Below are 22,046 nucleotides of genomic sequence, written 5' to 3' on the forward strand. Positions count from 1 at the left end.
CATTACACATAAGTCATATTATATTGTTGTAGTGGAAGCTCTAGCTCATCTGACTCGTATGTAATTTGGTGTGGTGTGTAACGCTTATACAGGCTAAGCGATACTGTTACTTCTTAATCTGTGACAACATTTCTAGTTGCTACAGATTAACTATTAGGTTAAAAGGTACATAATTGTAGAAGTACAAAGTATCTTCAAGATATTTACTCAGTATTATCGTAACTACAAATTCAGGCGTTACAGTTAAACACACAATCGGAGTTAAAATTGCCTTACTTTTATTAGTATCTGGGGGCATAATTCATATGAGCCACTTCACCGTAAACCATTTGTGCACAATTCAATTCGCTATACTACTATTGGACTGTTTAATAGATTATTGGAACATATAATTAACATAAGACTCCTTCACTAACATCAGGAGACTAGCAACGGGGGATCAAGATCCAATTTCCCCTTCGCAATATAATGTTACGCTTGCATCTACTGCATTATAAGCTAACACGCAATAGGAGTGCATGAGTTAATGTCAACAAGCGATTTGTGACAGTGCCTATCTTACCACTTATTTGTTGCAATATATACCAATACAACATTTATACATAGGTAATACCAACTAATCAGGTGCTGTTTAGCGCTTTAGTGCCTTCATTTATGACTCACTGTCATAACCCTGCACATACCGTGCCATAGTCAATGACCCCCCCATACATCTTTTAGAGCAAGTGTTTAGATAACTGCAAATTTATGCAGTCACATTGATTTTCTCTACTTGCGTACCCCAGTAGCTTCACTTACTTTTATTTCTACTACCAACACTGTTCTTCGCACTATCGTTAAGCACCTAAGAGTGTTTTTAATTATTATTTTTTTTGCGTACTAATAAAAGTTATGTTTTAATCTCCAAGCTGAAACTGTGCATTTAAGCCGTCTAGTTTCTCTCTCTGGTGTTGTACTATTTGTTGTACAGTTATTTACGAACTGATAATGCATTAACCCCTTGAGTGTTATAAATGTAGTCTGTCACCAAGTAGTGGCCTCTTTGCCTCTCTTGCTTACTGTTACCAATCATAATACTACATAGCACCTACACTCCCGTGAATAAAACACAAGGATATAGTCGGGAATTTATGCTTACCTGATAAATTACTTGTGTCCGGTCCACGCGTCATCCATAACTTGTGGGAATATCTCTTCCCCAACAGGAAATGGCAAAGAGTACAGCAAAAGCTGTCCATATAGTCCCTCCTAGGCTCCGCCCACCCCAGTCATTCGACCGACGGACAGGAGAAAAACAGGAGAAACCATAGGGTGCCGTGGTGACTGTAGTTAAAGAAATAAATTCATCAAACCTGATTAAAAAACCAGGGCGGGCCGTGGACCGGACACACCGTTGGAGAAAGTAATTTATCAGGTAAGCATAAATTCTGTTTTCTCCAACATTGGTGTGTCCGGTCCACGGCGTCATCCATAACTTGTGGGAACCAATACCAAAGCTTTAGGACACGGATGAAGGGAGGGAGCCAATCAGGTTGCCTAAACGGAAGGCACCACGGCTTGCAAAACCTTTCTCCCAAAAATAGCCTCCGAAGAAGCAAAAGTATCAAATTTGTAGAATTTGGTAAAAGTGTGCAGGGAAGGCCAAGTCGCTGCCTTACATATCTGGTCAACAGAAGCCTCGTTCTTGAAGGCCCATGTGGAAGCCACAGCCCTAGTAGAGTGAGCTGTGATGCGTTCAGGAGGCTGCCGTCCGGCAGTCTCGTAAGCCAATCGGATGATGCTTTTCAGCCAAAAGGAAAGAGAGGTAGCAGTAGCTTTTTGACCTCTCCACTTGCCAGAATAAACGACAAACAGAGAAGACGTTTGTCTGAAATCCTTTGTTGCTTCTAAATAGAACTTTAAAGCACGAACTACATCTAGATTGTGTAACAAACGTTCCTTCTTTGAAACTGGATTCGGACACAAAGAAGGCACAACTATTTCCTGGTTAATATTCTTGTTGGAAACAACCTTTGGAAGGAAACCAGGCTTAGTACGCAAAACAACCTTATCTGAATGGAACACCAGATAGGGCGGATTACACTGCAGAGCAGATAACTCAGAAACTCTTCTAGCAGAAGAAATAGCAACCAAAAACAGAACTTTCCAAGATAACATCTTGATATCTATGGAATGTAGAGGTTCAAACGGAACCCCTTGAAGAACTGAAAGAACTAAATTCAGACTCCAGGGAGGAGTCAAAGGTCTGTAAACAGGCTTGATCCTGACCAAAGCCTGAACAAAAGCTTGAACATCAGGCACAGCTGCCAGTCGTTTGTGTAATAAGACAGATAAAGCAGAAATCTGTCCCTTTAGAGAACTCGCTGATAATCCCTTATCCAAACCTTCTTGGAGAAAAGAAAGGATCCTAGGAATTTTGATCTTACTCCATGAGAATCCCTTGGATTCACACCAACAGATATATCTTTTCCATATTTTATGGTAAATCTTCCTAGTTACTGGTTTTCTGGCTTGTATCAGAGTATCTATTACAGAATCCGAAAACCCACGCTTAGATAAAATCAAGCGTTCAATTTCCAAGCCGTTAGCTGAAGGGAAACTAGATTTGGATGTTCGAATGGACCTTGTACTAGAAGATCCTGTCTCAAAGGTAGCTTCCATGGTGGAGCCGATGACATATTCACCAGGTCTGCATACCAAGTCCTGCGTGGCCACGCAGGAGCTATCAAGATCACCGAGGCCCTCTCCTGCTTGATCCTGGCTACCAGCCTGGGAATGAGAGGAAACGGTGGAAACACATAAGCTAGGTTGAAGGTCCAAGGCGCTACTAATGCATCCACTAGAGTCGCCTTGGGATCCCTGGATCTGGACCTGTAGCAAGGAACCTTGAAGTTCTGACGAGATGCCATTAGATCCATGTCTGGAATGCCCCATAATTGAGTCAACTGGGCAAATATCTCCGGGTGGAGTTCCCACTCCCCCGGATGGAATGTCTGACGACTCAGATAATCCGCCTCCCAGTTTTCCACTCCTGGGATGTGGATCGCAGATAGGTGGCAGGAGTGATCCTCCGCCCATTTTATGATTTTGGTCACTTCTCTCATCGCCAGGGAATTCCTTGTTCCCCCCTGATGATTGATGTAAGCAACAGTCGTCATGTTGTCTGATTGGAATCTTATGAATCTGGCCTTTGCTAGTTGAGGCCAAGCCTTGAGAGCATTGAATATCGCTCTCAGTTCCAGAATGTTTATCGGGAGAAGAGACTCTTCCCGAGACCATAGCCCCTGAGCTTTCAGGGAGTTCCAGACCGCGCCCCAGCCCACTAGACTGGCGTCGGTCGTGACGATGACCCACTCTGGTCTGCGGAAACTCATTCCCTGGGACAGGTGGTCCTGGGTTAGCCACCAACGGAGTGAGTCTCTGGTCTTCTGATCTACTTGAATCACTGGAGACAAGTCTGTATAGTCCCCATTCCACTGTTTCAGCATGCACAGTTGTAATGGTCTTAGATGAATTCGCGCAAAAGGAACTATGTCCATTGCTGCAACCATCAACCCTACTACTTCCATGCACTGAGCTATGGAAGGACGTGGAACAGAATGAAGAACTTGACAAGCGCTTAGAAGTTTTGACCTTCTGACATCTGTCAGGAAAATCTTCATTTCTAAAGAATCTATTATTGTCCCCAAGAAAGGAACTCTTGTCGACGGAGACAGGGAACTTTTTTCTATGTTCACTTTCCATCCGTGAGATCTGAGAAAGGCCAGAACGATGTCTGTGTGAGCCTTTGCCTTTGAAAGAGACGACACTTGTATCAGAATGTCGTCCAAGTAAGGTGCCACTGCAATGCCCCTTGGTCTTAGAACCGCTAGAAGGGACCCGAGTACCTTTGTGAAAATCCTTGGAGCAGTGGCTAGCCCGAATGGGAGAGCCACAAACTGGTAATGTTTGTCCAGAAAGGCGAACCTTAGGAACTGATGATGATCTTTGTGCATAGGAATATGTAGATACGCATCCTTTAGATCCACGGTAGTCATAAATTGACCCTCCTGGATTGTAGGTAAAATCGTTCGAATGGTTTCCATTTTGAACGATGGCACTCTGAGAAATTTGTTTAGGATCTTTAAATCCAGAATTGGTCTGAAGGTTCCCTCTTTTTTGGGAACCACAAACAGATTTCAGTAAAACCCCATTCCTTGTTCCACGGTTGGAACTGGGTGTATCACTCCCATTTTTAACAGGTCTTCTACACAATGTAAGAATGCCTGTCTCTTTATTTGGTTTGAAGATAAGTGAGACATGTGGAACCTTCCCCTTGGGGGTAGTTCCTTGAATTCCAGAAGATAACCCTGAGAAACTATTTCTAGTGCCCAGGGGTCCTGAACATCTCTTGCCCAAGCCTGAGCGAAGAGAGAGAGTCTGCCCCCTACTAGATCCGGTCCCGGATCGGGGGCTACTCCTTCATGCTGTTTTGTTAGCAGCAGCAGGTTTCTTGGCCTGCTTACTCTTGTTCCAGCCTTGCATCGGTTTCCAAGCTGGTTTGGTTTGCGAAGCATTACCCTCTTGTCTAGAGGCTGCAGAGTTGGAGGCCGGTCCGTTCCTGATATTGCGAAAGGAACGAAAATTAGACTTATTTTTGGCTTTGAAAGGCCTATCTTGTGGGAGGGCGTGGCCCTTACCCCCAGTGATGTCTGAGATAATCTCTTTCAATTCTGGCCCAAAAAGAGTTTTACCCTTGAAAGGGATATTAAGCAATTTTGTCTTGGAAGATACATCCGCTGACCAAGACTTTAGCCAGAGCGCTCTGCGCGCCACAATTGCAAACCCAGAATTTTTCGCCGCTAATCTAGCTAACTGCAAAGCGGCATCTAAAATAAAGGAATTAGCTAACTTAAGTGCGTGAACTCTGTCCATAACCTCCTCATACGGAGTCTCTCTACTGAGCGACTTTTCTAGTTCCTCGAACCAGAACCACGCTGCTGTAGTGACAGGAATAATGCACGAAATAGGTTGCAGGAGGTAACCTTGCTGTACAAAAATCTTTTTAACCCCTTAATGACCGAGGACGTGCAGGGTACGTCCTCAAAAAAAAGGCAGTTAATGCCTGAGAACGTACCCTGCACGTCCTCGGTGTGGAAAGCAGCTGGAAGCGATCCTGCTCGCTTACAGCTGCTTTCCGGTTATTGCAGTGATGCCTCGATATGGAGGCATCCTGCAATAACCATGTATGGCCATCCGATGCAGAGAGAGCCACTCTGTGGCCCTCTCTGCACCGGACATCGATGGCTGGTATCGTTGGTGGGTGGGAGGCGGGTGGCGGCCATCGATGGGCCCAGTGATGTGGAGGGGGGCAGGATCGTGGGCGGGGATGACCGGGGGTGCGCACGGGCGCGCGCGCGTGCACGATAGGGAGGGGGCGGGCGCGTGCACGGGAGGGAGCGGGTGGGAACCGCTACACTACAGAAAAGGATTTGCTCATCAGGGTTCTAAAACGTAGAATTAATAAAAATAAAAACCGAAATCAGGGGGTGTTGGGTTAGTATGTGGGAGGGAAGCTACACTACAGAAAAAAAAATGGGGAAAAATAAAAAAAAACAACATTTTTTTCTGCAAATTGGGTACTGGCAGATAGCTGCCAGTACCCAAGATGGCCCCCAAAAAGGCAAAGGGGGATGGTTAGAGAGATGTTTGAGGGGGGATCAGGGAGGTTGGGGGCTAAGGGGGATCCTAAACAGCAGCATATGTAAATATGCTATACAATTTTTTTTAAAAAAAACAAAGATTCCCTTTATTTTTGTACTGGCAGACATTCTGCCAGTACTTAAGATGGCGGGGAAAATTGTGGGGTGGGGGAGGGAAGGGAGCTGTTTGGGAGGGATCAGGGGGTGTGATGTGTCAGGTGGGAGGCTGATCTCTACACTAAAGCTAAAATTAACCCTGCAAGCTCCCTACAAGCTACCTAATTAACCCCTTCACTGCTAGACATAATACACGTGTGATGTGCAGCGGCATTTAGCGGCCTTCTAATTACCAAAAAGCAACGCCAAAGTCATATATGTCTGCTATTTCTGAACAAAGGGGATCCCAGAGAAGCATTGACAACCATTTGTGACATAATGTCACAAGCTGTTTGTAAATGATTTCAGTGAGAAACCTAAAATTGTGAAAAATTTAACGTTTTTTTTAATTTGATCGCATCTGGCGGTGAAATGGTGGCATGAAATATACCAAAATGGGCCTAGATCAATACTTTGGGTTGTCTACTACACTACACTAAAGCTAAAATTAACCCTAGAAGCTCCCTACATGCTCCCTAATTAACCCCTTAACTGCTGGGCATAATACACTTGTGGTGCGCAGTGGCATTTAGCGTCCTTCTAATTACCAAAAAGCAACAACAAAAGCCATACATGTCTGCTATTTCTGAACAAAGGGGATCTCAGAGAATAATTTACAACCATTTATGCCATAATTGCACAAGTTGTTTGTAAATAATTTCAGTGAGAAACCTAAAGTTTGTCAAAAAAATTGTGAAAAAGTGAACGATTTTCTTTATTTGATTGCATTTGGCGGTGAAATGGTGGCATGAAATATACCAAAATGGGCCTAGATCAATACTTTGGGGTGTCTTCTAAAAAAAAATATATACATGTTAAGGGATTTTCAGGGATTCCTGACAGATATCAGTGTCCCAATGTAACTAGCGCTAATTTTGAAAAAAAGGGGTTTGGAAATAGCAAAGTGCTGCTTGTATTTATTGCCTTATAACTTACAAAAAAAGCGAAGAACATGTAAACATTGGGTATTTCTAAACTCAGGACAAAATTTAGAAACTATTTAGCATGGGTGTTTTTTGGTGGTTGTAGATGTGTAACAGATTTTGGGGGTCAAAGTTTGAAAAAGTGTGTTTTTTTCCATTTTTTCCTCATATTATATAATTTTTTTTATAGTAAATTATAAGATATGATGAAAATAATGGTATCTTTAAAAAGTCCACTTAATGGCGAGAAAAACGGTATATAATATGTGTGGGTACAGTAAATGAGTAAGAGGAAAATTACAGCTAAACACAAACGCTGCAGAAATGTAAAAATAGCCTTGGTCCCAAACGGACAGAAAATGGAAAAGTGCTGCGGTCATTAAGGGGTTAAGCAAACCCTCCAATTTTTTATCCATAGGATCTTTGAAAGCACAATTATCCTCTATAGGAATAGTAGTGCGCTTGGCTAGTGTAGAAACTGCCCCCTCGACCTTAGGGACTGTCTGCCATAAGTCCTTTCTGGGGTCGACCATAGGAAATAATTTCTTAAATATAGGAGGGGGAACAAAAGGTATGCCGGGCTTCTCCCACTCCTTATTCACTATGTCCGCCACCCGCTTGGGTATAGGAAAAGCGTCGGGGTGCACCGGAACCTCTAGGAACTTGTCCATCTTGCACAATTTTTCTGGAATGACCAGGTTGTCACAATCATCCAGAGTAGATAACACCTCCTTAAGCAGTGCGCGGAGATGCTCTAATTTAAATTTAAATGTCACAACATCAGGTTCTGCCTGTTGAGAAATTCTACCTGAATCTGAAATTTCCCCATCTGACAAAACCTCCCTCATGGCCCCTTCAGATTGGTGTGAGGGTATGACAGAGCAATTATCATCAGCGCCCTCCTGCTCTACAGTGTTTAAAACAGAGCAATCGCGCTTTCTCTGATATGCAGGCATTTTGGATAAAATATTTGCTATGGAGTTATCCATTACTGCCGTCAATTGTTGCATAGTAATAAGCATTGGCGCGCTAGAAGTACTAGGGGTCTCCTGCGTGGGCAAAACTGGTGTAGACACAGAAGGAGATGATGTAGAACTATGTCTACTCCCTTCATCTGATGAATCATCTTGGGCAACTTTACTATCTGTGGCAGTACTGTCCTTACTTTGTTTGGACGCTATGGCACAATTATCACACAATTTTGAAGGGGGAGACACATTGGCTTCCATACATACAGAACATAGTTTATCTGAAGGCACAGACATGTTAAACAGGCTTAAACTTGTCAATAAAGTACAAAAAACGTTTTTAAACAAAACCGTTACTGTCTCTTTAAATTTTAAACAGTGCACACTTTATTACTGAATATGTGAAAAACTATGAAGGAATTGTTCAAATTTAACCAAATTTTCACCACAGTGTCTTAAAGCATTCAAAGTATTGCACCCCAAATTTGAGACCTTTAACCCTTAAAATGAAGAAACCGGAGCCGGTTACAGTTTTAACCCCTCTACAGTCCCAGCTACATCCTTTGCTGCGACTTTACCAAACCCAGGGGGTATACGATACCAATGAAGCCTGTTAGGAACCTTTTCAACAACTTTCAGACCCACACACATGCAGCTGCATGTCCTGCTCTCAAAAGTAACTGCGCAGTAATGGCGCGAAAATGAGGCTCAGCCTACTACAGGGAAGGTCCTTCCTGACTGAAAAGGTGTCTAAACCAGTGCCTGACGTTAAAAAAAAAACGTTCCCCAAAGTTTATAAGTGTGAATATCAACATCAAGCTTCATAAAATGCCCAAATAAAGCAATCGATCTTGCCCATAAAAGTGTCTACCAGTTTTACAGCCCATATTAAGCCCTTTATTCTGTTTGAGACTAAGAAAATGGCTTACCGGTCCCCATGAGGAGAAATGACAGCCTTCCAGCATTACACAGTCTTGTTAGAAAAATAGCTAGTCATACCTTAGGCAGAAAAGTCTGCTAACTGTTTCCCCCAACTGAAGTTATTTCATCTCAACAGTCCTATGTGGAAACAGCAAACGATTTTAGTTACTGCTGCTAAAATCATATTCCTCTCACAAACAGAACTCTTCATCTTTTTCTGTTTCAGAGTAAATAGTACATACCAGCACTATTTTAAAATAACAAACTCTTGATAGTAGAATAAAAAACTACAACTAAACACCACATACTCTTCACCATCTCCGTGGAGATGTTGCCTGTGCAACGGCAAAGAGAATGACTGCGGTGGGCGGAGCCTAGGAGGGACTATATGGACAGCTTTTGCTGTACTCTTTGCCATTTCCTGTTGGGGAAGAGATATTCCCACAAGTTATGGATGACGCCGTGGACCGGACACACCAATGTTGGAGAAAAATCAAACTGATACAACCAGTGGCTGGTTATACATATAACACCAATCAGGAAGAGTATAATAATATTATTATATATTATGCAATCTTTTTTTGCCTTTGTTCTGAAAGTGAGACGTCTAAATATTACCTTGTCATGTTCAAATATGTAATCATCATTTTCCACTCTGATGTTAGGATCTGCCGCTGCATGTAGCAGAAGTTCTGTTATTTTGACCCCCTCAATTCCTGGAATTGCAGCAGCAATATGAAGAGGCGTCAGTGCACCATGCTGAGGAAAATGCATACAGTAAGCTTATCTTAATAGCCATTTCTAAATAGACATATGCAAAGGAACCAAATTAGGTTAGACAGAAATCAACTCATTTTCTGACAGTTTTTGGTTACCTATGGTTTATTCATTCAATAGTCTGGCTCACTGGAAATTAATGTGCTTATTAGTTGATTTAGCTTGTGGTATTCCCACCTATCCTGAAATTCTTTGGCCTTAAAGGGACATTATACAATAGATTTTTTCTTTGCATAAATGTTTTGTAGATGATCCATTTAGCCTACACAGCAATTTTTTTAAAAAAATGCACAATTTTGCTTATTTTCAAATAACATTGCATTGATTTTCAGATTCCTAACCAAGCCCTAAATTTTTTGAAGAATACTGATGTATACCTACTCCAGCTTGCTGCTGTTTGTGTAAAGGGTCATATGCAGAGGAAAGGGGAGGGGGAGTGTCTATTTTACTTGCTATAGAACCACTTGCAGCGGGTGTTCCAGCTAATCTTTTCAACAGGGCTAAATTGGGAGCTTCTAAGTAAGTTTTTAAACGGTTTTATATTGGATTTTTAGATCAGAATATGTGCATATTATTCTTTACAGTGGTGTCTATAACATGCAGTTATATGAAAATATACTGAATACTGTCCCTTTAAGTCCAAGCTGTGTAAACACAGCCAGTAGAAGAAATAACACTCCCAGTGGGGTATAGAAGAGAAAAGGTAATAAAATGTTAATTTTCCATTATTCTCTCAAAGTATTGGTGATTGGTTTACGGACAGATATAAGATAAAGTAGCATGTATATATATACAATGTGATAATGTAATGAGATCTGATTATACCTACAAGCTCAACCTATTTTATTAGGTTGTGGCTTTGAAAACAAAAAAAATCAACTGCAGCTGGTAAAAAAAAGTAATAGAAAACACATTAAGGGAAAAACAATTTTATAGTAAACTGTCCCTTTAAGCATAACTTCCTCTAACTACTAAGGTACTTGTCTGACACTTGTGAATTTGGAGCCGATTGCTTCAGGAATCAGTACAATATGATGCATACTATGCAGTGTACCTACTATATATAGCCTGTGTGAAGATGCAGGTACTTCCCCAGTCTATGCCCACACCACTTATCTTACTTGCCTGACATAGTCTGAGGATACAGGAGATTGCCCACCCTGTACTGTAACTTACAGTACAGGATAAACTGAGGAAGTACATCGCAAGGCCAAGCAGGAGGAGGCTAAAGTAACTGTCCCAGCGACACCCATGGCAGCCTTGTGACCACAACTCCAGAGAGAAGATTTACTTTGCACAGCCAGTACTCTCCTATTTCCCTCTCTTCTAGGAACTATCCATTGAAGGAGACGTTTTGGGATAATATCCCTTTAATCTGAAGAAAATAGCACCTCTATCTTCTAGACTAGGCAAAGACAAATACTGGGAGGGAAGAGGAAGTGGGAGGAGAACTTGAAGCTCTGCGTGGGGTGTCTGCCTCCTCCTGGTCGCCAGGAGATGAATTCCCACAAGTAAGGACTATCACCACCTTAGAAAGAAATAATCGGCGAGATTACGAGTTTTGCGTTAGCCTTAAAAAGCAGCATTGAGAGGTCCCAACGCTGCTTTTTTTCTAACGCTGGTATTACAAGTTTGGCAGGTAGAGGCTCACCGCTCACTTTTCTTCCGCGACTCGAGGCTACCGCAAATCCCCCTTACGTCAATTGTGTATCCTATCTTTTTAATGGGATTTGGCTAACGCTGGTATTAAAAGTCTTGGAGAAAGTGAGCGGTAGAGCCTCTACCTCCAAGACACCTACCACATATAAAAGCCAGTAGTTAAGAGTTTTATGGGCTAACGCCGGAACATAAAGCTCTTAACTACAGTGCTACAAAGTACACTAACACCCATAAACTACCTATGAACCCCTAAACCGAGGCCTCCCCACATCACAAACACTATAATAAAATTATTTAACCCCTAATCTGCCGACCAGACATCGCCGCCACCTACATTATCCCTATGAACCCCTAATCTGCCCCCCCCCAACGTCGCCGCCACCTACCTACACTTATTAACCCCTAATATGCCGACCGGACATCGCCGCCACTATAATAAATGTATTAACCCCTAAACCGCCGCACTCCCGCCTCGCAAACACTATAATAAATTGTATTAACCCCTAATCTGCCGTCCCTAACATTGCCGCCACCTACCTACAATTATTAACCCCTAATCTCCTGCCCCCAACGTCACCGCTACTATAATAAAGTTATTAACCCCTAAACCTAAGTCTAACCCTAACACCCCCCTAAGTTAAATATAATTTAAATAAATCTAAATAAAATTACTATCATTAAATAAATTAATCCTATTTAAAACTAAATACTTACCTATAAAATAAACCATAAGATAGCTACAATATAATTTAATAATTACATTGTAGCTATTTTAGGATTTATATTTATTTTACAGGCAACTTTGTATTTATTTTAACTAGGTACAATAGCAATTAAATAGTTAATAACTATTTAATAGCTACCTAGTTAAAATAATTACAAAATTACCTGTAAAATGAATCCTAACCTAAGTTACAAATACACCTAACACTACACTATCAATAAATTAATTAAATAAATTAACTACAATTATCTAAAGTTGCCTGTAAAATAAATATAAATCCTAAAATAGCTACAATGTAACTATTAGTTATATTGTAGCTATATTAGGGTTTATTTTATAGGTAAGTATTTAGTTTTAAATAGGATTAATTTATTTAATTATAGTAATTTTATTTCGTTTTATTTAAATTATATTTAACTTAGGGGTTGTTAGGGTTAGACTTAGGTTTAGGGGTTAATAACTTTATTATAGTAGCGGCGACGTTGGGGGCGGCAGATTAGGGGTTAATAATTGTAGGTAGGTGGTGGCGATGTTAGGGACGGCAGATTAGGGGTTAATACAATTTATTATAGTGTTTGCGAGGCGGGAGTGCGGCGGTTTAGGGGTTAATACATTTATTATAGTGGCGGCGATGTCCGGTCAGCAGATTAGGGGTTAATAAGTGTAAGCAGGTGGCGGCGACGTTGGGGACGGAAGATTAGGGGTTAATAAATATAATGTAGGTGTCGGCGATGTTAGGGGCAGCAGATTAGGGGTTCATAGGTATAATGTAGGTGGCAGCGGTGTCCGGAGCGGCAGATTAGGGGTTAATAGTATAATGCAGGTGGCGACGATGTTGGGGGCGGCAGATTAGAGGTTAATAAGTGTAAGGTTAGGGGTGTTTAGACTTGGGGTTCATGTTAGGGTGTTAGGTGTAGACTTAGAAAGTGTTTCCCCATAGGAAACAATGGGGCTGCGTTAGGAGCTGGACGCTGCTTTTTTACAGGTGTTAGGGTTTTTTTCAGCCAGCTCAGCCCCATTGTGTCCTATGGGGAAATCGTGCACGAGCACGTTTTAGCCAGCTTACCGCTACTGTAAGCAATGCTGGTATTACAGGTAGAAGTGGAGCTAAATTTGCTCAACGCTCACTTTTCTAAGGCTAACGCAGCCATTCAGAAAACTTGTAATACCAACGTTGTTTAAAGTAAGAGCTGGGAAAAAAAAGGCTCGTTAGCCCCGCAAGTTTTTACTGACAAAACTTGTAATCTAGGCGAATGATTATAAATCCAGGGAGATAAGTTATGTATCTAGATTGTAAGTTCCCACGGGAATAGGGCCCTCAATTCCCCCTGTATTTGTCTGTAAAATGTTGTCTTGTATTGTTTCTCAGTTGTACTTTTATCTTTGTACCCATGGGCAGCGCTGCAGAATCTGTTGGTGCTTTATAAATAAAGAATAAGAATAATAATTGATTAAGGCAATTTGGAGCATACTTAGGTTATAGATCACCTATAGAGAATTAGCATAAAACTAGGTCATGGAATGCTCATACTGAGGCCTAGTTTGCATTGAGGCGGTAAAGTTTGGAAACTAGTGGTAACATAAAAATTCTCTATAGACTTTAATGAAGATAAATGTTTTTACCAACAGTTTCCAAACTTTACCGCCTCAATGGAAACTAGGCCTGAGTAGGGTAAACTGCAGAAACGGAAACCCCCCCCCCCACAGAAAATCAAACACAAAAGAACTTCTGAGCATTGAAGACTTTTCAGCAGAAAACAAATATAGAACAAAATAATATAAAAATATAGAATATGTTGTATTTAATATGAATATAAAAATAATGATTGTGAAATAACTAACTCATTTCAGCATAATCATTGGAACAAAAAAGCCCATTACGTTCTACCTCTGTGGCAAGTCGGACATCAGTGTGGGCCCCTCTCTCCAGCAGTAACCGTACAGTGGTAATGTCAGCAGCTTTTACTGCAAAGAACAAGGCATACATCGGTATGCTGCACATATTGGGGTCAGCGCCTCGGTAGAGAAGCAAGTTCAAGGTGGCTCTTCTTTCTGTGTCCCTAGACAAGTGAAACAATGAAATTAGGGCTTGAGAGGTTAAATGTTCCATAATGTTAAAAGGACATAAAGCCCCATGATTCAGATAGATCATACAATTTTAACAACTTTCTAATGTAATTCCATTATCACATTTCTTTGTTCTCTTTGTATATTTTGTTGAAAAGCAAGGACGTAAACTCAGGAGAATGCACAAGTCTGGAGCCCTATATGGCAGCAGTTTTGCAATTTTTTTTATCTATTGCAAGAGCACTAGATGGCAGAACTATTTCCTATCATGAGTGCTCCAGAAGGTATCTTTTCAACAAAGAATATTATGAGAACAAAGAATAAAACTAAAATGGAATATTTTTTTTAATGTTATGCTCTGTCTGAATCACAAAAGAACATTTTTGGGTTTCATATCCATTTAATCTCAGGGCACATTAATAAAGGTTTCCAATATGGCACTGTGATAGCAGAGGGTGTGATAGCAGAGGGTGTGATACCATACTAAATACTGAGTAATACTATGCTGAGGATTGTTCTATGAATGATTATTGCAGACTGGGTAATACTAGAGCAGTTAAATGTTGCATTGCAGATGATTTACTATGCTGCACACTGTATAATACATAACGTTTGATGCCATTGTGTATACTGCTACGTGTTGCTCTGCATTGTTCTACCATACTTCAGATTGTGCCATAAATGCTACAAACTTGGAGATTGTAGTCTGTATATTGTAAGCTGTTATATTTTAAACATGTGGTGGTATACCAAATACTATGCTCTGGCTAGACTCCATGATGTCATAAGAAAACATAATTTATGCTTACCTGATAAATTCCTTTCTCCTGTAGTGTAGTCAGTCCACGGGTCATCCATTACTTATGGGATATTAACTCCTCCCCAACAGGAAGTGCAAGAGGATCACCCAAGCAGAGCTGCTATATAGCTCCTCCCCTCTACGTCATACCCAGTCATTCGACCGAAACCAAACGAAAAAGGAGAAACTATAGGGTGCAGTGGTGACTGGAATTTAATTTAAAATTTAGACCTGCCATAAAAAACAGGGCGGGCCGTGGACTGACTACACTACAGGAGAAAGGAATTTATCAGGTAAGCATAAATTATGTTTTCTCCTGTTAAGTGTAGTCAGTCCACGGGTCATCCATTACTTATGGGATACCAATACCAAAGCTAGAAGTACACGGATGACGGGAGGGAAAGGCAGGATCTTTACACAGAAGGAACCACTGCCTGAAGAACCTTTCTCCCAAAAACAGCCTCAGAAGAAGCAAAAGTGTCAAATTTGTAAAATTTGGAAAAAGTATGAAGAGAAGACCAAGTTGCAGCCTTGCAAATCTGTTCAACAGAGGCCTCATTCTTAAAGGCCCACGTGGAAGCCACAGCTCTCGTAGAATGAGCTGTAATTCTTTCAGGAGGCTGCTGTCCAGCAGTCTCATAGGCTAAACGTATTATGCTACGAAGCCAAAAAGAGAGAGAGTTAGCCGAAGCTTTTTGACCTCTCCTCTGTCCAGAATAAACGACAAACAGGGAAGATGTTTGGCGAAAATCTTTAGTTGCATGTAAATAAAATTTCAAGGCACGGACTACGTCTAGATTGTGCAGAAGTCGTTCCTTCTTTGAAGAAGGGTTAGGGCACAATGATGGAACAACAATCTCTTGATTGATATTCTTGTTAGTGACTACCTTAGGTAAGAACCCAGGTTTAGTACGCAGAACTACCTTGTCTGAATGAAAAATCAGATAAGGAGAATCACAATGTAAAGCCGATAACTCAGAGACTCTACGAGCCGAGGAAATAGCCATTAGAAACAGAACTTTCCAAGATAACAGCTTGATATCAATGGAATGAAGGGGTTCAAACGGAACACCCTGTAAAACGTTAAGAACTAAGTTTAAGCTCCACGGTGGAGCAACAGTCTTAAACACAGGCTTAATCCTGGCCAAAGCCTGACAAAAAGCCTGAACGTCTGGAACTTCTGACAGACGTTTGTGTAAAAGGATGGACAGAGCTGAGATCTGTCCCTTTAAAGAACTTGCAGATAAATCCTTTTCTAAACCTTCTTGTAGAAAAGACAATATCCTAGGAATCCTAACCTTACTCCATGAGTAACTCTTGGATTCGCACCAGTGTAAATATTTACGCCATATTTTATGGTAAATTTTCCTGGTAACAGGTTTCCTAGCCTGTATTAAGGTATCAATTACTGACTCCGAAAATCCACGCTTTGATAAAATCAAGCGTTCAATCTCCATGCAGTCAGCTTCAGAGAAATTAGATTTTGATGTTTGAAAGGACCCTGAATTAGAAGGTCCTGTCTCAGAGGCAGAGACCAAGGTGGACAGGATGACATGTCCACTAGATCTGCATACCAGGTCCTGCGTGGCCATGCAGGCGCTATTAGAATCACCGATGCTTTCTCCTGTTTGATCCTGGCAATCAATCGAGGAAGCATCGGGAAGGGTGGAAACACATAAGCCATCTTGAAGGTCCAAGGTGCTGTCAAAGCATCTATCAGGACCGCTCCCGGGTCCCTGGACCTGGACCCGTAACAAGGAAGCTTGGCGTTCTGGCGAGACGCCATGAGATCCATATCTGGTTTGCCCCAACGTCAAAGTATTTGGGCAAAGACCTCCGGATGAAGTTCCCACTCCCCCGGATGAAAAGTCTGGCGACTTAGGAAATCCGCCTCCCAGTTCTCCACGCCTGGGATGTGGATCGCTGACAGGTGGCAAGAGTGAGACTCTGCCCAGCGAATTATCTTTAATACTTCCATCATCGCTAGGGAACTCCTTGTCCCTCCCTGATGGTTGATGTAAGCCACAGTCGTGATGTTGTCCGACTGAAACCTGATGAACCTCAGAGTTGCTAACTGAGGCCAAGCCAGAAGGGCATTGAGAACTGCTCTCAATTCCAGAATGTTTATTGGAAGGAGACTCTCCTCCTGAGTCCATGATCCCTGAGCCTTCAGGGAATTCCAGACAGCGCCCCAACCTAGTAGGCTGGCGTCTGTTGTTACAATTGTCCAGTCTGGCCTGCTGAAGGGCATCCCCCTGGACAGATGTGGCCGAGAAAGCCACCATAGAAGAGAATCTCTGGTCTCTTGATCCAGATTCAGCATAGGGGACAAATCTGAGTAATCCCCATTCCACTGACTTAGCATGCACAATTGCAGCGGTCTGAGATGCAGGCGTGCAAAAGGTACTATGTCCATTGCCGCTACCATTAAACCGATTACCTCCATGCATTGAGCCACTGACGGGTGTTGAATGGAATGAAGGACACGGCAAGCATTTAGAAGTTTTGTTAACCTGTCCTCTGTCAGGTAAATTTTCATTTCTACAGAATCTATAAGAGTCCCCAAGAAGGGAACTCTTGTGAGTGGCAATAGAGAACTCTTTTCTACGTTCACCTTCCACCCATGCGACCTTAGAAATGCCAGAACTAACTCTGTATGAGACTTGGCAGTTTGGAAATTTGACGCTTGTATCAGAATGTCGTCTAGGTACGGAGCTACCGCTATTCCTCGCGGTCTTAGTACCGCCAGAAGAGAGCCCAGGACCTTTGTAAAGATTCTTGGAGCCGTAGCTAACCCGAAGGGAAGAGCTACAAACTGATAATGCCTGTCTAGGAAGGCAAACCTTAGGTACCGGTAATGATCCCTGTGAATCGGTATGTGAAGGTACGCATCCTTTAGATCCACTGTGGTCATGTACTGACCCTTTTGGATCATGGGTAAGATTGTCCGAATAGTTTCCATTTTGAACGATGGAACACTTAGGAATTTGTTTAGGATCTTTAAATCCAAGATTGGTCTGAAGGTTCCCTCTTTCTTGGGAACCACAAACAGATTTGAGTAAAACCCTTGTCCGTGTTCCGACCGCGGAACCGGGTGGATCACTCCCATTAACAAAAGATCTTGAACACAGCGTAGAAACGCCTCTTTCTTTGTCTGGTTTGTTGACAACCTTGAAAGATGAAATCTCCCTTTGGGAGGAGAAGCTTTGAAGTCCAGAAGATATCCCTGGGATATGATATCTAACGCCCAGGGATCCTGGACATCTCTTGCCCAAGCCTGGGCGAAGAGAGAAAGTCTGCCCCCTACTAGATCCGTTGCCGGATCGGGGGCCCTCACTTCATGCTGTCTTAGGGGCGGCAGCAGGTTTTCTGGCCTGCTTGCCCTTGTTCCAGGTCTGGTTAGGTTTCCAGCCCTGTCTGTAACGAGCAACAGTTCCTTCCTGTTTTGTAGCGGAGGAAGTTGATGCTGCTCCTGCCTTGAAGTTACGAAAGGCACGAAAATTAGACTGTCTAGCCCTTGGTTTGGCTCTGTCTTGAGGCAGGGCATGTCCCTTACCTCCAGTAATGTCAGCGATAATTTCTTTCAAACCGGGCCCAAATAATGTCTGCCCTTTGAAAGGTATGTTAAGCAATTTAGATTTAGAAGTCACATCGGCTGACCAGGATTTTAGCCACAGCGCTCTGCGCGCCTGGATGGCGAATCCGGAATTCTTAGCCGTAAGCTTAGTTAAATGTACTACGGCATCAGAAATAAATGAATTAGCTAGCTTAAGGACTCTAAGCTTGTCTATGATTTCATCCAATGGAACTGAGCTAATGGTCTCCTCTAGAGACTCAAACCAAAATGCCGCCGCAGCCGTGACAGGCGCAATGCATGCGAGAGGTTGTAATATAAAACCTTGTTGAGTAAACATTTTCTTAAGGTAACCCTCTAATTTTTTGTCCATGTCAGCCGCTCTGGAATCAATCCGGGATGTAACCCAACTGCTAGCGTGAATTGAAAGCACACGCTAGCACACTGAGAAATATCCAGGACGTGACCCACTCAGGAAGCAGATTAGAAGATAACAAAAATGAATATTGTTCCAGAATGCAGGAAAGCCACAAAGGTTAAAACGTCCCTTTAAGTAGTACAAAGAACAAAAAGGAAATGCTCTTACTTGAAGCTTCTGAAAAAGGTCCTCTTTAGCAGGCTTGTAAAACAAAGGAAAAGTTCTCTTTTGCAGCTTGTAAAAGTATAATGTCCCTTTAAGCAGGCAAAGTTCTCTTTTGCAGCTTGTAAAAGTAAATGTCCCTTTTAAGCAGGTGTATAACAAACAGAAAGGCAAAATTCTCTTTTGCAGCTTGTAAAAGTAAATGTCCCTTTTAAGCAGGTGTATAACAAACAGAAAGGCAAAGTTCTCTTTTGCAGCTTGTAACAGTAAATGTCCCTTTTAAGCAGGTGTATAACAAACAGAAAGGCAAAGTTCTCTTTTGCAGCTTGTAAAAGTAAATGTCCCTTTTAAGCAGGTGTATAACAAACAGAATAGGTTTAAAGGTAAAGGCCAAAGCAAGGTCAGGCAGGCAGAAGTCGGCATCCAAATATCAGCAAAAGGTATAGGCAAAAGACAGGGTCAGGCAAGCAGAAGTCGGGATCCAAGTATCAGCAAAAGGGTAATAGCTACAGGCAAGGTCAGGCAGGCAGAAGTCAATGTCCAAATATCAGCAAGTAGGGATTAGGCAAGAGGCTTGGTCAGGCAGGCAGAAGTCGGTACACAGAAGAACAAAACTGATATGGTACTCACGATCCAGGGAAACAAACAAACGGGCCCAGATTCAGATCTCCCGCCGAGATTTAAAGGGCAGGAGCGTAACCGTCATCAGAGGGGTGTGAGAGAAAGAGACACAGAGGAGTTCCGGGAGCCGCGGCGACACGGCGATGAACGGAAGCGCTCATGACAGCACCCCCTCCTCAAGGACCCCTCCGGGGGACAGGACCAGGTCTATCAGGATGAGTCTTGTGGAAGGTCTTGACCAATATAGGAGCATGTACTTGATGAGCAGGTTCCCAAGAACGTTCCGTGACTGGATAACCCTTCCAATGAATGAGATAATACAATTTCTTGCCCCGCAATTTGGAATCTAGAATATGGCTGATCTCAAACTCAGGATGTCCATGCACCAATAACGGTGGAGGTTTAGAAAAAGGCTTAGAATACCTGTTAATCATCACAGGTTTTAAAAGAGAAACATGGAATACCGGATGGACTTTGAGAGACTTGGGTAAAGCTACCCGATAAGCAGTGGAACATACCTGACCCAGTATTCGGAAAGGACCCACATATCGTGGTCCCAATTTGTTAGAAGGTTGTTTCAGGCGAAGAAATCGAGAGGAAATCCAAACTTTATCACCAGGGCGATATTTGGGAGCCCTTTTCCGTCGAAGATCCGAAAAGAACTTGTAACGTCTAGAAGTTACAGAAAGAATACGATGTATCTTCTGCCAATGTCGAGTTAATCTTCGGGCTGTAAGATCAGAAGCAGGATTCACTGTGGAGGAAGTATGCAAAGGGAATGTCCTAGGCTGATATCCGTAAGCTGCATGAAAAGGAGAAGTCTGAAGGGAGGAATTGTACCGGGCATTATGGGCCAATTCAGCCAAAGGAAGGTAAGAAGTCCAGTTAGAATGATAATGATCCACATAATGTCTAAGATATGTTTCAAGACACTGGTTTACTCTTTCAGTCTGACCATTCGATTGTGGGTGGTGAGAAGTAGAGAGAGATATAGTAGTACCAAAATGTTTACAAAGTGACCTCCAAAATCGAGAAACGAATTGTACCCCTCTATCTGAAACAATATCTAGAGGAAATCCATGGATTCTTACAATATGTAGAATAAAAAGTTCAGAGAGTCTTTTGGCAGATGGTAATCCTGGCAAGGGTACAAAATGAGCCGTCTTAGTGAACCTGTCGACCACCACCCAGATAGTATTGTTCCCAGTGGACAAGGGAAGATCGGTAATAAAGTCCATGGATACATGAGTCCAAGGCTGGTGAGGTATAGGCAATGGTTGGAGTAATCCTGAAGGAAGTTGGCGTGGAGTTTTGTTCATGGCACATTGTGTGCATACTGAGACGTAATCCTTCACATCTTGAGAGAGTGTAGGCCACCAGACATGTTGTTTGAGGTTTCGAGTGGTAATACTGATGCCAGGATGTCCAGAAAGGGGACTATCATGAGCCCAAAATAAAATCTTGGAACGAAGGCGTTCAGGAACAAAGAGTAAACCATTGGGAGGTTTACAGGACAAAGGAAGATGCTCTTGAGCGGACTGTAATTCTTGTAACCAAGAAGTTGTTAACTGGGCAATGACTTCATGAGGTTGGAGAATGGTACCAGACTCAGGAACTGGGGTATCTTGAAATTGTCTGGAAAGTGCGTCTGCTTTAATATTTTTTGAACCAGGTATGTAAGACAAATTATAGTGAAACCGAGAGAAGAATAAGGACCAGCGTGCTTGCCTGGAATTTAGTCGTTTGGCTGTTTGGAGATACAGAAGGTTCTTATGATCAGTAAGTATAGTAAATGGCAAAGAAGTACCTTCCAGCCAATGTCTCCATTCATCCAATGCCATCTTGATGGCAAGCAACTCTTTATTCCCTACGTCATAGTTAAATTCGGAAGGAGTGAATTTTTTAGAGAAAAAAGCAACAGGATGAATCCTTCCAGTCTCTGGTATTCGTTGAGACAGAACCGCTCCAGCAGCAACAGAGGAAGCATCCACCTCCAGAATAAATTGAAACTCAGGATTTGGATGACGAAGGATAGGAGCTGAGGAAAAAGCTTCTTTGAGAGATTCAAAAGCTTCTATAGCCTCAGACGGCCATACTTTACAGTTTTGTCCTTTTCTTGTGAGAGAAGTAAGAGGAGAAGTAATAGTAGCAAAATTCTTGATGAACTTTCTGTAATAATTGGCGAAGCCTAGGAAACGTTGTAAAGCCTTCAAAGAATCAGGTCTAGGCCAATCCAAAATGGCAGAAAGTTTAGTAGGGTCCATTTCGAATCCAGATGCCGATATTACATAACCCAGAAAGGGTATGGATTTTTGATGGAAAGAACATTTCTCCAGTTTAGCAAACAGATGGAATTCTCTTAGACGTTGAAGTACTTTCTTGACGTGGTGCACATGATCTTGGTGGTTCTGAGAAAAAATTAAGATGTCGTCCAGGTATATGATAACAAAAATATTCAAAAAATCACGAAAGATCTCGTTTACAAAATGCTGGAAAACCGCCGGAGCATTGCATAGCCCGAAGGGCATGACCAAATATTCATAATGCCCAAATCGAGTGTTAAAGGCAGTCTTCCACTCATCTCCTTTGCGTATAC

The 22,046-nt window shown here is 42.2% G+C and overlaps 1 protein-coding gene across 1 annotated transcript in view; it reads right to left on the reverse strand.

The window, feature by feature from the left end:
* The window catches only part of ANKMY1 (ankyrin repeat and MYND domain containing 1), a gene marked incomplete at its 5' end in the record, with an annotated part of 176,442 nt that overhangs the window by 97,656 nt on the left and 56,740 nt on the right, over positions 1-22,046 (reverse strand). The window contains 2 exons of the mRNA XM_053711515.1: positions 9,268-9,408; positions 13,698-13,869. Coding sequence (XP_053567490.1) covers positions 9,268-9,408; positions 13,698-13,869 — 313 coding nt within the window. The remainder of the gene's footprint in view (positions 1-9,267; positions 9,409-13,697; positions 13,870-22,046) is intronic.

This window comes from Bombina bombina, chromosome 4 (assembly GCF_027579735.1).
Source record: "Bombina bombina isolate aBomBom1 chromosome 4, aBomBom1.pri, whole genome shotgun sequence".
NCBI classification, from domain to species: Eukaryota; Metazoa; Chordata; class Amphibia; order Anura; family Bombinatoridae; genus Bombina; species Bombina bombina.